Source organism: Pteropus medius, unplaced genomic scaffold, assembly GCF_902729225.1.
Source record: "Pteropus medius unplaced genomic scaffold, Ma_sr-lr_union100, whole genome shotgun sequence".
In the NCBI taxonomy this organism is placed as follows: Eukaryota; Metazoa; Chordata; class Mammalia; order Chiroptera; family Pteropodidae; genus Pteropus; species Pteropus medius.
Genome location: NW_024349519.1, coordinates 27,806,065 through 27,822,360, shown reverse-complemented (window position 1 = coordinate 27,822,360; position 16,296 = coordinate 27,806,065). Strand labels below are relative to the sequence as shown.

General features: G+C 37.3%; 1 protein-coding gene and 1 pseudogene across 1 annotated transcript in view; one reads left to right on the top strand and one right to left on the bottom strand.

Annotated features, from left to right (window-relative positions):
* The window catches only part of FAM149A (family with sequence similarity 149 member A), a 41,741-nt gene extending 25,889 nt beyond the window's left edge, over positions 1 to 15,852 (bottom strand). Inside the window, exon 1 of the mRNA XM_039882691.1 lies at positions 15,173 to 15,852. Coding sequence (XP_039738625.1) covers positions 15,173 to 15,837 — 665 coding nt within the window. The 5' untranslated portion in view covers positions 15,838 to 15,852. The remainder of the gene's footprint in view (positions 1 to 15,172) is intronic.
* Positions 7,643 to 7,758, top strand: LOC120618712 (uncharacterized; annotated as a pseudogene).
* Positions 15,853 to 16,296: the final 444 nt, after the last annotated feature.

The following is a 16,296-nucleotide window of genomic DNA, read 5'->3' as shown; positions in this document are numbered from 1 at the left end:
TATTATTAATAAAGAACAACTTTTCTGTAAATTTAAAACTGTTCTAAAATAAAACTCCTCTGCACATTTGAATATATTTTACAAGTTAGTAACTGCTTTCCAAGAAGACCAATAAAACAATATCATGTTTTATTATTTCAATGTGAATAGTATAAGAAACTTAGAAAGTGGCAGGTAAACTATGAAGCTTATATAAAATTATAGAAAAATGTGGAATTAATATAGTATTTAACATAAAAATGAAAAAATCTAGGTGGCAAAATTTATAAGGACATTATTTTTAAATGTTTATAAGAAATTATAGTGAGTTATATTTGACATTAAATAATAGAAATTTGCTTTATATGAAATTTGTTTCTAAGAACACAGCCTATGCAAACCAAAATACAACTATATATACTTGATTCACTTTGGATTAGAACATTTTTGTGCAATATTGCTAGAAAGCCACTAGATGTCAATCTTTCCTATCTTTTACCACTTTAAAAACCATGCCAAATTTTTTTGCAAAATTTAGGATTTAGTAAAAATTCATTCCAGTACACATGTAGAATCCTGTTTGGATCAGAAATCACAATTTGCAGTGAACAATATCTAGGATGCACAGCTAACAGAAAGTGTCTAACATACACCATGAATGGAGTGCTCTCACTGGCAGGCAAATAGGGTCAAGAACCTACATACCTTACTTCTAAACCTCACAACAACCTGAAAGGTGGCTAATTTTTTTTGTACAGAGAAGCAATATTAAGCATATCATCAGAGATAAACAGTTTTATCCAGATCGTCCACTCTAAAAGATTCATCTCAGATGTAATTTGCAGATTTCTGTTAAAATTCCCTTTTCATAAAGATGTTCTATGGACATCTATTATAGATATATCAAAAACATTCTGTAACAATAGTCACTGCATTTCTTTAATATTTGCCATATCCCCGTCCATTTTAAGCACTTGATATATGCTAATGTATTTAAGCTTCGCTATTACTCTTTGAAGGGGGGAATACTGTTAGCATTGTTCTGCAGATTCATAAACTGAGGCACAAAGTTGATGGCGTGGCAAACGCACAGTCTAGTTTAGGCCGTTTGCGACAAAGCTCACATCACACTTCTATGCAGGATATACCCCTCAAAAGCCCTCTGTGAATAACAAAGAGAAACTAAAGCTCACTATATTCATCAAAGAATAAAAAATCGTTTTAAATTTAAAAGAATGTTTTATCTAAAAAGAGATAGCAGAAGGAAAAAGTATTAGACTTTTAACATAAAGAGTGTAGAAAACTTAGAAAGTCCCAAGTAACCTATGAGGTCGACAGCTTTTATCAAATTATAGAAGGATATAGAATTAGGATATTATTAAAAACAAAACACCTATATTGGTTATTTAAAAACCCAACAACTTCTAAATAAGTGCTGAAATCAATCAAGAACAATAATTATTAGGTGAGATCATATGAAATTGCCAATAGCATACTGTTTTGAACCAGAAAAACAGAAATTTTGTTTCAGCTAATACGTTGGGTAAATGGGTTTTATCGTATTTATTAATATTCAATATTTTTTCTTACTATTAACCATTTACTTGATACTTTAGTCAATAGAAAGTGAAAGAAAACACAAACAATTCAAAAACTGTTTTATAAATATTTTTACAAAAAATTCATCAGGCTTTCAAAGTGAAAACAACCAACTAAATATATTCTATGAAGACTTCTCTTTCCCATACTACAACATGAATATAGTCAATTTTTTTAAATGATTTTTAATATTTTATTTTATTTATTCTTTTAATTAGTAGAGAGGAAAATGAAGACTGTAATAATTACTAGATCACTATTATAAGTTCGTTTTATTTTGTATTTTAAAGTCTACTATGTCTGATATAAAAGCTACACCAGCTTTCTTTTCATTTGAATGTGCATGCATTAACACTTCATCCATACATTCATGTTCGACATTTCTGTATTCTTACATTTAAACTGTCTTTGATAAACAATATAAATTTGCTGCTTACAGCTTAAATTCAGAGAAGATTAAATTTAGCAGACTGGGCTGGGGGCTCTAGCCATCCCAAATCACTATAATCCAATCAAGAATTGAGAAGATTTAAATCTGGGGTTCAGTCTCAGAAACTGGTCTACTTCCATTTCACCCTAACGACTAGGTGGTTTTTTAAAAATTTATTGTCCAGCCTTTCTAGTTATACTCAGGTGGTAGTTGGTCCAAAACTATCTAGTCTGCCATTGCTGGAAACAGAACTAAGGGAATTTTTGTAGAGAAATATTGCACAATGTTTGATATAAACTAAGAAAATCTTCAGTAAAATATACACTTTCCCCCTAATGCTTTTAATGCAAGAATAATTCACTACTGCTTTCTGGTGAGAACAGGATTGTGTCTTGCTTCATTGTTTATGGCAAAAACAAAGGCTTCCAACAGGGACAATTACATGCATTAAAAGTATATTTGGACTGCACACACACACACAAGATGCTCAAATCAAAGTGTCACTATTAACCAAATGAGCAGCTGAAGGACATTAAATGATAAAGATAAACATTCTAATCCTAAAGTGATTTTACTATGACCTTGAATGCACAAAAACCATGAGCTCTGGAACATAATAGACACATTTCTATTCAGCATGGCTCAACTCTTGGCTATAATAAAGACAAAAACACATTTTCAAAAAAAAATGAAAAACACGTTTTCCTTATTATAAGGAAGACAAAAGTCTTGTGTGCTAAGGTATTCCATGGAGGATTCTGTTGTTGTTTTGTTGTTGTTGTTCTTGTTTTAGTAACATTTAGCTGAGCCTCTCTTCAATATAGAAAACTACTACATGAGTTTCCCTGCAGAGCACAATTTCTTCTTACTCATGTATTGTCTAAAATCATGGTCCTTCACCTCAGTCTCAGTTTTAAGGTCTGTACCAAGAAATTTAGGACTAATTTTATCAACAATTAACATTTTTAAAAATAGAGTATTTTTTGAGACTATCCCTTTCACTTACAGTCCCATATTTTTGTTTATGTGGAAAGTAAGAGTTCATGAACAATTATGCACGATCATGTATCTTTCATGTAAATGTCATCCTATGATGTGGAGGATTCCAAGGTCGAGAGCCACTCCACAGAGACCCTGTACCCACACTCCTGCTACATGACTTCTGAAGAGTGGAGTAATAAACATTTCTTCTGAGTGTTCAGTAATCTCATAAGCTTAAGCCAAAACCATCCTTTTGTTTCAATCTGTTTCTCATTATCCAGGATGGCTTTGAGAAGTAAACATACTTATACTTCTGAGCAGTGGCGTTTTGGTAAACTAGGTCTCTGAAATAAAAAGCCAATTTGCAGGGTGCGACTACTCCCTCCTTGGCCAGGTTCGAACTACCACTGTGATGCCACTGAGTATGGAACTGGAAATAGACGTCAGCCGGTATAATCAACGCCATCACAACTCTGCCTGGTGGGAAGAAAGAGAGTCTCAGAGATCACACAAAATTCTACTTTTGCCTTTAAAGTAACTGTCATAAATACAGTATTTGTAATTGACTTCCATGACAAATTTACCACTACAAAATTTCATCTTTTTCTTCAATATTCCTCTTCAATGGTTCTGAAGCAGAAAATTAGTTCAAAATCACCACAGAATTGTGATATATAGCCTATTTTTAAAGAATAATTGATTCTCTCATATGATAGAGAAGCTGAGAGAGTGAAGGACTCTATCCATTCTGCAAAAGAAGGGAAACTTGGGAAAATATTAGGAAAGGCAAGTGAACCAATTTATTCTTTTTGGTTACAAGGAGTGAGACACACTCATGTTACCCCTTGTAATGAGTTGTATGAACTAGGAGAGCAAGGTGATGATAATGAACGGATTTTATTTCCTGGGAATTATTAAAATGGAAATATTAGAAACAAGAATCCAGATCCCACAGGAATCCAGGAAATGCTACCCAAACACGAATTTAAGGGAGGAACAAAAATGGCAACACAGTAGGCTTTTGAAGATGGAGATTTTGAGAACACGAAGGCCATTCAACCTCCTAAGCAGCTAGAGAACAGAACAGCTTCTCGCCCTCCTGGCGATACAAGTTTAGGGACCATGGTGAAGGTGCCATAATTACTAACGTGATTCAGCTCCTCTGTGTTGCTGCTTCAACATCTCATCCTCTACGCAATATTTCCTTTTGACCTCTGCTTCTGGGCTTTTGGTGATTTACGATCCCATGTATCTCATCGCCTCTGCTCTCTACATTCTCTCAGAGTATCCTTCAGCCCCAGTTAATAACAATAATATTAATAATAATTACCTAACATTTATTAAGACCTCGTATTTCAGTCAAGCCCTCTGCTAAGTGCCTTATGTGAATGACCTCATTTAAACCCAACAACTCTATGAAAGGAGTACCTACTAACTTTCCCTCTCTTGCAAATTCTCATGAGAAACATATTTCACTACGTTTACATCCCTCCTTGGGCTGAGTTTCCCCTACCAGTAGTCCCCAACCTTTCTGGCACCAGTGACTGGTGCTCCTATGAGAATCTAATGCCTGATGATCTGAGGTGGAGCTGAGGCGGTGATGCTAGCGCTGGGGAGCAGCTGCAAATACAGATGAAGCTTCATTCCCCACCTGTCGCTCACCTCAGTTCCTAACCGGTCACGGACCGGTACCAGTCTGGGCCCGGCAAGTTGGGGACCCCTGCCCTAGCCCACTTCAGTGATTGCTGGCCAGGTAACAGACTGACTTCCTCAAATTTCCATGCTTGTCCTCATGAGCTAAAGAAAAATAGCATCATCACTCTATGTTTGAGAAACTGCCTAGGGCTGCTTCCCTCAGCAAAAGACTTTGGTTGAGAGTTTCACCAAAACAAATATGGGTGTGGCAGACATCTTAGTAATAAAGACTGTGCTTATTCAGTGAGAAAGATGTACCTCATGATGGTAGATGGCCAGCACATATCTTAAAACAGTGAGTCAAAGACCTGCACTACCATTATCATTTAGAGAAAAAAATACTGAGAGTAAAATAAAAGGTTTGTGAGATGTTACCAGCAAAGATCATGGCAGTTCAGTCATCAGCCCATATTACTGTAAACCCATCACCATGCTGTGTTCTATAGAAATGGTAAAATGTTGAGAGCCACCCTTACCCCACCTCTTGCTTCTGTCCTAGAGGAATGCAGTTAGGTTGAATTTCCTGCCCATAAAAATCATTATTTAGATGTATTGTGGGGTCTTATCATAATTGTATCCTTTTCTGACCAAAGCTACACCTCTTTGGAGAGTGGATGATGCATATAACAAAGTGACCACGCACTACCAAGTTCTTCATCTTTTGTGTGAACACGTGTCCCCTTCTTTTACACTTCATGTAATTTTAGCTATCTAGTTCAGACCACAGACTTTAAAAATAGAACTTAAGTTGAGCAATTTCAGCTACTGTCACTGTTTTGCATAATAAAATGGTTTTATAACAAAAAAGAAAGTGATTGTCTTTTACATACTTGCTATTACGTAATTCTTTGAAATTATACTGTTGACTGTCAAGGACTATAAGGGATCTAGGATTTTACTCTGCTTATAAACTAACCCATTAGCTTGCCAGTTTTGTGGATGCTTAGAGAACACACGAGCATCCCAGGTCAGAGATGGAAGATTTTATTACTTACAACAAAAGCAATAGCCAAAATATTAGCGTTGGTGCTGGTTCCTTAAACCCCAGTTCCCATGGAAATAAGTGTTGGTCTTAGATAGATGCTTGCACATATAGTGGATTACATTATAGGAGAGGTTCTCAGGAGCTTTGAGGGTTAAATCAAGAGTCAAACTTACTCATCAAGTCCAAGGTTAAACTCTACCACAAGGTCAAGACAATAACAAAAGGATTAGAAGTAGAACTTTGATGAAGTTAGAAGAGAGAGTAAGGACAAAAGACAACTGCTGGATATAGACTGACAACACAAGGCTCACTTTTTTAGCCCAAAACAATTGGTGTTAATGTGAGAGGCAGACTGATAAGACAGACTCAATGTATGTTTGCAAACATTGGAATTTGGTAATTGCCATCAATATTTCTTTTACATCTTGAATAGAGTCCCATGATTTTTTCAATGTAATTTTGATATGGTCTATTAAAAGAAATTTCATTGTAAAGAACTGAAGTTAATGCTTAAGTTAAAAATTATCACTTTAGTTAATCTTTAAAATAAATATCTCATTATTAGATTTTTAGATCATCAAAATTATATCATTTATGTTAGAAATCAACAACCAAGAAAGATCCAAAATATTAAATGTTATGTGAAAGAAATACACTCATTAGATAAACATGAATATAAGTGCCTGGCAAGGATTACAGTTGTCAATATTTAATTATAAGACTTCTTTTAAACCCTTAAGTGAGCCATCTAATTACGAAAATGCTCATGTGCAGGTATATCCTTTCCCCTTGCAAGGGCCATATCTGATTCCTTCTGCTCCATTTTTTTTTTTTCTAGTAAGACATGCTTGCTTATTACTGCCTTACTAAGATGAATAAAATATTTGATTTGCTATTAACTGCACACAAAATAATTTATAAAAACACACATGTATACATAATAAACCAGAAAGAACAAAACTAATGCTTTATTTTAAAGTAGTTATGTTTTTATGATAAAAGCCGTTTGTTATCTGTACTTCAAAATGGACAAAACTGAGCTTTAAATTTGGTCTCCTTATCAGTATTAATAGGAATATTATCTCGAGGAAGATACTTTTATATTACTTATTAAAATAATTTTTATTTTTCAAATTTATTTTTACTGTAAAGAGTATAACTTCTTAGAGTCAGTTTTGTTCCAGGAAAAATACCACCGATTATTTTAGAAACAGATTTTAATCCTCATTACTGTCTTAAGCATTTGTTAAAAACTCTTGCTTCTAAGTATTTGTGGACGATATACATTGACTACCTGGATTTGAATGTTACATTGTCCACAAATTAGCCATGTGGAATTAGATCATTTCTTTTCCTTTCTGAACCTCAATTTCTTCATCTGTAGAATAAAAATAACATTCCTACATTGTATGTTTGTTTCGGGGATTCATGATAATATCTATAAGAACATGCATGCAGCATTCAATAACTAGACATGGAAATACCAGCTCTCATTTCAAATGCTAAGAACCTCGGCTTTGTAGAATAATATGTATTTGAGCAAGGCTCATGTCAGTCAGTGAAACAGGATTACAAAATGTTAAGTCTAGTAAATTAAAAAAAAGTCTGACTGAGGCAGACCTTTCCTTGAGAATATATCACCTGCTTCTTTAAAATATACTTCATATACTAAAAATAAACTTCCCTGGGATTTATTTTTATGCATTACTTTGGCAATGACATTACCATTTTTAGGGGGAAGGGTGCATTTTATTCAATATAGACTCTTATTTAGACAATATTATAAAGATTATAAAGAGTCTTGCATATGCACGAATGATTTCTCATACTTCGCTGTTTGATATTAGGAATTTGAACTGAATATTACATTTTAAAATAAATCTCTGGACATTGTTCCATAGTGTAGTAGTTAGCACATCTGCTTTACATGCAGAAGGTCCTGGGTTCGTGCCCCAGTGGAGCCAAGGTCCATGGTCTACAGCCATACCACCCTGAACAAGCCGGATGTCTGATCTCGGAAGCTAAGCAGGGTCGGGCCTGGTTAGTACTTAGATGGGAGACCACCTAAGAAGACCAGGTGCTCTAGGCATAAATAACAATTAAAAATAAAATAAATCTCTGTTTTAGCCTTCTATGCACCTAGTGACATTCTCTGAAACATAGTTATTAGTATTAAAAGCCTGATGTAAATTATGAGCTTCCAAGGTGAAGTTTGTCCTTATCCTTGTTACCACTATTATAATAAATTTAAGATGACAATGATCCTAAGAATATATATGTATATATACATAAAATAATATTTTATTTAGTTCATCTTAGGCTTAATAATCTGTTGATTAAACAACAGTAGAGAAAGTCTTCCTCGATTGTTTTTCTTGTCTTTGCCAAATATCAGCAACTTCTTTTCCAAGTTCACAACTGGATATTTAATCATTTCAAAGCCTTAATATAATTTCTGTGCTTTTTTAAATGTGATATCTTCATTGACTATTTCTACCTCTCAAGAATAAAGGGCAACTTTTGAATTTTTTCAATACATATTTAATAAATAACATTTATTTAATGACTAGCACATAGCACTTAATGAATAGAGTCCTATTTAACATATGTCTGTATAATACGCAGTATTCTTAGTGCCATAAAACATTCAGATAATTTTTTGCTACAAAGCAAGATTGTTGCCTATGGATTATAAAATTATTCATATTCAAAGAAGTACAATTTGGTTTTCATTGAATGAAACAAATATCTATACTGCACTGATGAAAGGGATAAAAAAGAGTGTTCTCTGTATGTGAAGGATGTGTGGCAAACTATTTTTAAATGTTAACTGATATTTTTTCCTTAATGTTTTTATTTCCCTTTGTTCCATCCCACACTGAGTAATCCAAAACTCTTTTTGTTTATTGCTTCAGAAAACATAAAATGCATTAGTGTGTTTTTTCCCCTTGATTTTTACATTTTTTTAAAGCCTCTACTTATAAGATTGGTATGGATTTTAAGCGAAGCAAAAGATTTAGGAAGAATCAGATGTTTCAGAAATGTTCTTCCCAGTCTTTAGAAGGGAAACAGATTCCCTGAAATGAGGAGGTGATGCTGTGGGCTCAGATTTTCTGTCTCCAAGAAAGGAATCTCAAGGAGGTTAGGGAACGAGAATGCGTGACTTGAGGGACCACCACAAACCAAAATAGTCCCTCAAGCACACTGTGTCCTATAGAATGTACCCAGACAGGAGGTTGATTAGTGGTTGAAATCTAGCCAGCCCTTCACCTGATTTGTGCCATGGCTCAGCGATGGGTCTCCTGCAGGAAGAAGCATCTCTTCTCATTCCCATGGAATAGAAGGGCCCTGAAACTGTGATTCAGAGGCACAAAACTCAGACCTCTGATGAGCTGGAGTATGAGGTAGAGGCTGACTTAAGATAGGTTTGTGGGCTAAAGAATCAGAGGGAACTTGTGCCCTGATCCTTCAGTACAGCTTGGGATCTCAGAGGGAAAAGAAAGGCTGTGTGGTGTGGATTGGCATTCTCCTGGAAGTCCTGAGATGGAGGAGGTTGGTATGAGAGCAGCAGGCTGATTCCAAAGGGCTCCAATGAGTACTACAGAAGTAAGGGAGAAAAAATGGCTAACTCGAAGGGCCTTTGTGGATATCTGCATGAGACCTGGGTTATAAAGAAGAAGGACAAGATGAGATTATGGATATTTCAGTGGATCCAGTAAAGACAGAGGTTACCAAAGAACAAGTGAGCTCCTTCCCTGCCAGTAAATGTCCTGGCCGGGAATGGCATCCAGAAAGATGCCAAAGCCTAAGTGAGGTAAAGTTGGGAGAAATCCCAGATAACAGAGTTTTAGCTTCTACTGCTGTGGTAAAATATGATCTGCACACTCACCAATGTGTGGCCGAGCTCTTCAATATGTATCATACCAATATCTTTATTTTTATCGGCTTCATTCAGAAAGCCCCTATATCTCTCATGTGCTTTATTGCTAGAGCCTCCCTTCCATCTCTCTGTGGTTACACTCTTTTATGCATTAGTTTAATTCTTCTAAAACTCAACCCTGTTCATGCCACTTAAATGCGTAAAAACATTTAGTGGCCTTTTCAGTGTTTACTAAACAGAGTCTGATATTCAAGGCTTTCTCTGGTTTTCTCTTAATGCCTTTTCAAACATGATGCTCCTAACTAATTGAACTCCTTATATGTCACGTAGCATTGTACCTCCATGCTTTTGCTCATATATTATTATTCTCCTAGAATGTCCTCCCAAACCGAAAGTCTCTATTTAACCCTACTTGACACATTCTTTGTGACTCAAATTCCTGACTCCCTCTCCTTTCCCATAAGCTGTGGCCATCTTCATCTCTCTTAACTATCTGCTCATGGCAATTTGTCTGAAATCCCTCCTGGCTCATCCATCTTATTTTCCCTACTCTTTGATGATAAGATCCATTCCCGACTCTTTCTTGATAACTCAAAAAGTCCAGCTCCATCTGGGTTTTAGGTGGAATAGATACTTTACAAATACAAGTTGACAATTAATGTTTGGAAAATAATATATTTATCTTTCCTGCACATCATAGCAATAAACTGTACAAAGAATGCTATTGTGGGTGACAAATAAAAATATATTTAAAATAATGAGAACTATAAACTAATAGTAATACTTTTTTATTGTATGGCTTATATACCAGTCACTTTAGAGAGAAGTTTTTATATATTATCTCTTTTAATGGTACAATATCTCTTAAATGGATGTTATTATTAATTCTTATTTTATGGGTGAGAAAATAAGACTTAAAGAGGTTAAGTAAGGTACTCAAAGTGGATACTTAATTGGTATTTTATTCTTAGTATTCTCAAAAGATTATAAAATGGGATTTGGCTCAAAGTCAACTTGACTTTAAACCTATATTCTAAAAAATATACTAATTTAAATTAGCTATTACCATTTTAGAACTATAAAGGATTCAAATCTCATATCATATGATTGTTCTGGCACATAACATATTAAACATGTTAGCTATTATGTTAGAAAAATTCGAAATGTATTCTTTAAATACATAGCAGAAAGTGTAACTATAAACTCAAATATAACTTTTGCAGTCTTAACTATAGTAAGAAGATAATTTAAAGTTTAAGAAACTATTGCAAAAGACAGAAAGAACAAAATTGTTTTCCTGGATTTGAGAAAATGTTAAACACGGATAACTAAGTCAAGTTTACTACTATTTTTAATGAAGGTAATGGTCATATGACTTTAATAGAAAGTAATAGTCATATGACAATTGTCTACTGAGCTCACCATTCATCCCTGTGGAAATACAAAGTCCCAGCAGAAAGCATTACTAACTTTGGGAAAACTCCAAGACGACAAAACCAAAAAGCTCTAGACAACAATTATTCTTAAAGAAAGATACTTAAATTGCCTCCAGATTTTTATGAGATTAATAACCCATGAAAGTGGATTACATGAAGAAGAAAATATTTTTATTAATTCTTGTAATAAATTTTATTCAATGTCTTTTGTAAACATGTGTTGCCTCAAAAGTCACAGGACAGACAAAGAGTTTGTAGTCTAAAAAGGATGTAGGATATGAATATAAATCACAAGATTACCAGGTAAAAACGAGCAAGAGCTACACAAAGGGTTATGTATGATTTGTGATGCTACTGATAATTCTACACTGTCTTTAAAAATTAAAAGTTCAATCCCAGAGTAGCAAACGTTTATTCTAGGTATTATACAGCAATCAGTGGTAATACTAATTGAAGTAACCTTTATCAATTGTAAGTCATGCAGGGAAAATGATGAAAGATTAGAGTATACTCTAAATAATTTGTTTTCCCAAATAGTTGAACTAAAAGATGCCATTTATTAAAGTCATATGATAAATGTAAATGAATTTTTTTGTCACTCTTTTCTGCACCTGGAATGTAACCTTTAATGAAACATGTTCTCAAATTTAATTTCTGTGCCAAAAAGCAGATAACAATTATAGATAACATTTTAAAAGCATTTTTCCATGTATTAGGCATTGAAAATATTATTTCAATTAATTTTTGGAACATCCCTATGAGGAAAGTCTTATTATCAGCTCCATTTTATCAAGATGGAATATCTACAGTTTGGAAAACAGAATAACTTGCCCAGAATGACAAGCTAGCAGATAGTTTGAGATTAGAATCCAATTTATCTGATTCCTGGGCCCATAGGCGTCACTCCAACTCAAGGCTGCCTCGGTAATGGATAAATTAAGAGACAAGTCCAAGCGTTCATTTTATTCCCAGCTAAGTTAACAAGTCCTGCAGGCAGTTACGGCAATATTTCCACACTAATGTGACTGTAACTCTGGAACTCAGTCACTCAAAATAGCAATAAATTATATGCTGACAACAATAACTTACAAAAGATATAAAGACTTCCTGACCACATGAAGTTGACCATCCACCAACATTCATATACAGCAATTTCTATCTAGCTTATCTACGGTTAGAAATTCTTATACTTCCAGAACGAACAGAGAATAAGACCTTTTAGGGCAAATGGTGAAGAGGGATGGGCAAGACTGAAAAACAGTGTAAATGAGGTACAAAGCGCACAGGTGAAGGTGCACTTTGTGAAGGTGAAGGTAAAGAAAGTGCTGGAGGGGGTGCAAGAGAGAGATAAAAAAGAACTTAATATGCTCAGCCTTGGTTCAGATGTGGCAGCCGTTTCATGTGGAATGAAAGGGCAAACTTTCATTGAGCCATTTCTTTATCTAATCCATGAATCAGATAAAAACTCTGTGCTGCTGTATTGCATCTTAGTGGGAAAAAAGGCTCTAAATTGAAAGTTTGCATATTTCCCCACCAAATTAATTTCACTATGTTTGGTTGTAACAAAGACCAAGTAGACAATCAGGTCAAATGTAAAATGCATGGGTTTTCTTCGAAATGTATGAACTGTGAATGAGGGTTTTCTTTCGTAACTGAGGGTGATGATTTTAAAATTAATGTTTCTCAAGGGTTTGTTTACATTTCTTTGTTTACATGTATCCACATCCTCTTTACCTACTGTTTTTTTATTCTTACTCTTACTTTTTTTTAAATTTAAGTATAGTTGGTATACAACATTGTATTAGTTATATTAGTTTCAAGTGTACAATATAGTAATTTGACATTTTTATACTTTATAATGTGATCACCCCACTAACTTTAATAATCATGGTGACTTTGCAAATTTATCACAGTATTATTTACTAGACTCCCCTTCACCTTTTCACCCATTTCCCACCTCTTCCCCTCTGGTAACCATTCCTTATCTGTTTCTATGAGTCTGTTTTTGTGTTGTTTTTGCAGATTCCACATATACGTGAAACTACACGTTATTCGTCTTTCTCTGTCTGACTTATTTCACTTAGCATAATACCCTCTAGGTCCATCCATAATCTTAAAATTTATATGGAACCACAAAAGACCACAAATAGCCAAAGCAATCTTGAGAAAGAACAAAGTCGGAGTTACGCTCCTACTTTAACCATCTCCCACCTCAACGTCCTTGGGCTTTAGAAAGCTAAGTACAGTATTTTAATATTAATCAAGCAGGTTAATATTTAGTAGTAGCTATCGGCAAACTGGCAGCAGAGGCAGTAGTTGTATAATTTAAATCCATTGTCAAATGATGTTTGTTTATTCAACGTTATACACAGCCACCTCAAAAATCCAAAATATACTTCAAGGTGCAAAAGGCCTATAGTATTGAAGGGAAAATCACCCTTAATATTTTCTTTTTTTTCTCTACTCTCTTTGTAAACTTTATGATTAAAAAAGACTGAGGTATAAAAGAAATGGAATATGACTGTTTTTACATGTAAAAAAGAAAACTAGTGTACTCGGAGGCTGTCTGATATCCAACAGAGGGCACAAACTCTGCCAGAAAGATCCTTGAACGCACATATCTGTGCATATTATTTCTCATAGCAATTATCTAAAATTAAAGTCTGCATTTTCCATAAAATCGGATACATTTACAAATGCAAAATAGTTACTTTTTAAAATAATGCCAAATGTAGTGTTATTCAAAAAGTATCTATTAAAAAAGTTTAGACAATACAAACATGGACTAAGAGGCTCAAGAATGGAAATCAACACCAGTTCTTATACTGGCAACACAGAATGTTTCAGGGCCTGTTTGTAAAAAGCAGGAAGACTAGAGTTTAAGGTCACTGTATAGATCTGTTTGCTCATAAAACATTAATTGCATAAATGTTAAGGACCAGTAGCTAATAACAAAGGTGTAATTCCTTAGGCATACCTATTCTAGCCACATATCCAAATGCAACTGATTTTCCTTAGGAGAAAAAAAAAACGAGTTGATTAATGTATTTCATAATGCAATGTTTAAAATGAGAAGAAACACTTACGTAACTACTTATTTTAGCACTGAAATTTGTAGGACTGTAATTTTTAAATTGTGAATGTGTTAGAATTGGTCTTAATACAAAAGTTTTCCAGTTAATTTTTGAGGGGGATGGAGGAGCTTCTCTGCTAGCAGGCCTATTTCCTTCACTAGATTAGAAAGCAGAAATCTCCATTCAGGAATGGGCCGTTCCAGTTTGCCTTTAACCATTTCACTATTCTTTTGTAGGATTCAGAAGGCTGAACATGTTTGTACCCACTTAAGAATAGCCACATGTTCTCATTAAAAATAAAATTCACTTTAATTCCAAAATAAATATTTTATAAGAAGAATGTTATCATTACTTCTTTTGGTGGTGAGAGGAGTGTGTGTGTGTGTGTGTGTGTGTGTGTGTGTGTGTGTGTGTGTGTGTGTGTGTGTTGAGGGAAGTGTCCTCCAATTCTCAATGAAATGGTTGTCAGCTTCTCTGGAGAACCTCAAGGCACTATGCAACTACTGAAGAGCTCTAGGGTGTATGTTAGAAATGTCCTGAGCATTACGAATGCCACTGTTGTCAGATGATGTTACACGTATGTAAATTAGCTGCATGTTGCACAAAAGAAACCCATCCCACTTGGCATAAGAATGGGACTGATCCTTGAAAAGTAGTGAGGCACTATGTCTTAAAAATCGCAGCTGCCAACGTCATGTATTCGGTTACCCTGCACACCTGCCGTATTCTGCATCAGAGAAAGGGGCCTGAAGGCTCCTTTCAAAGTCCTTGAGAAAAGCAGACTATCAAACAATCTGTCAACACTTCAGCTAGAAGAGAAACAAAATTCCGTCTTCCTTTCCTTCAAGCCTTGCTTCATCTCCCCTCCCTCTCCGCTAGTAAACAGAAGAGGCTTATCTACGAGACAGTTGAGCAAAAGTCTGTTACAGCGTATTTGAAAAGAACAGAAAGGCATGGAACAGGAAAAGTGCAAGGAGGGTGCCCAGGGGAGTTAGTGGAAGTCACTGCAAATAGCGCAGTTTTCTGAAAGATGCCTGGCAAGGTGGATGTGGCAGGCGGAGGGCTAGGGGTCCCAAGGAAAGTCAGACAGGCCTGGACCCTGCTGCTACTTACACTTCTCCGTCATCCTCCGAGTCGCTGTCCGAGGCCCACTCCTCACCGATGTCAGGCAGGGCGAAGAACAGGGTCTTGGGTCCAGGCCCGGAGGGCATACGAGCACTGAGCTCTTGCTCTCCTGGGGCAGGCTGGCGGGGGTTCCGTGGGCTCAAGGTTAAACTGCTGCTGCCGGTGGCGCCCCTGATCGACGGCAGCGCCGCGCAGACCCCGCCTGGGCCCGGGGACGGCTGCTCCAGGGCCGCAAGGTGGGCAGGGGAGCCCGCGGCGCTGCAACCTCCGCTGGCGGAGGCCAGGGGCAGGGTTTGGGGCGAGGGCTGGAGCATGGGCTGAACTTTGGCTGCTCTAGGGCTACTGGGCAGCGAGTAGGGGGTCCCTACTGCTTCCGACGCTCGGCTCGGGACCGAGACCGTGGAGTAAGAGGCGGTGAGCAAAGGATGGAGCGGGACGGGCACCCCCGGCGAGGCAGAAGGGGAGTCTGGCGGCAGGGCCGGGAGGAGGGTCAGGTTGGAAGCCGGGCTGAGCGCTTTGCCCGCGGGCCCTGCAGTGGCAGCGCCTCCCGAGTGGCTGGAGGAGGCGATCGGCGAGGGGACCGCCGGAGGCGCCGTCGAGGTCTTGAAGATTTTGGCAAAGAGCGACCCAAGGTCCAACACAGCGACCTTCATATCTCAGTCTTGGCAATTCTGTCCCAGACGCTGCCTGAACCTCAAGACCACGGGAAACCCGGCTTCGGAGCTCCATCCACCGCCGCCCGCAGGAATCGCGACAAGGAGGCCCCCGGCGGGGCGGAGGTCCTGGGGTCCCCGCACGCCGCGGAGCCCCGGGGACCTCTGGTGCGCTCCCCAAGCCGAGGGAAGTCTCCGGGCGCTCAGCCCCGCAGCACTTGGGACAGCCCTTCCCGATGCCCTAACGACCTGCAGATCGCTGAGGCTGCTGGCTGCGCAGGGGGCTGCGGCCACGCTCTGCGGGGAGCAATCCCTTCTCTGCCCTGGTGCTGTGAGGCCCCCCAGAGCCAAGGGTCCGGGAGCCCACGGAGGGGACGTGCTGCAGCTGCCAGCGCCAGCGCCACCGCGGGCTGAAGGTGGGTATTTGGGCCTCCGCCCGCTGGAGATACCCCGACGGGC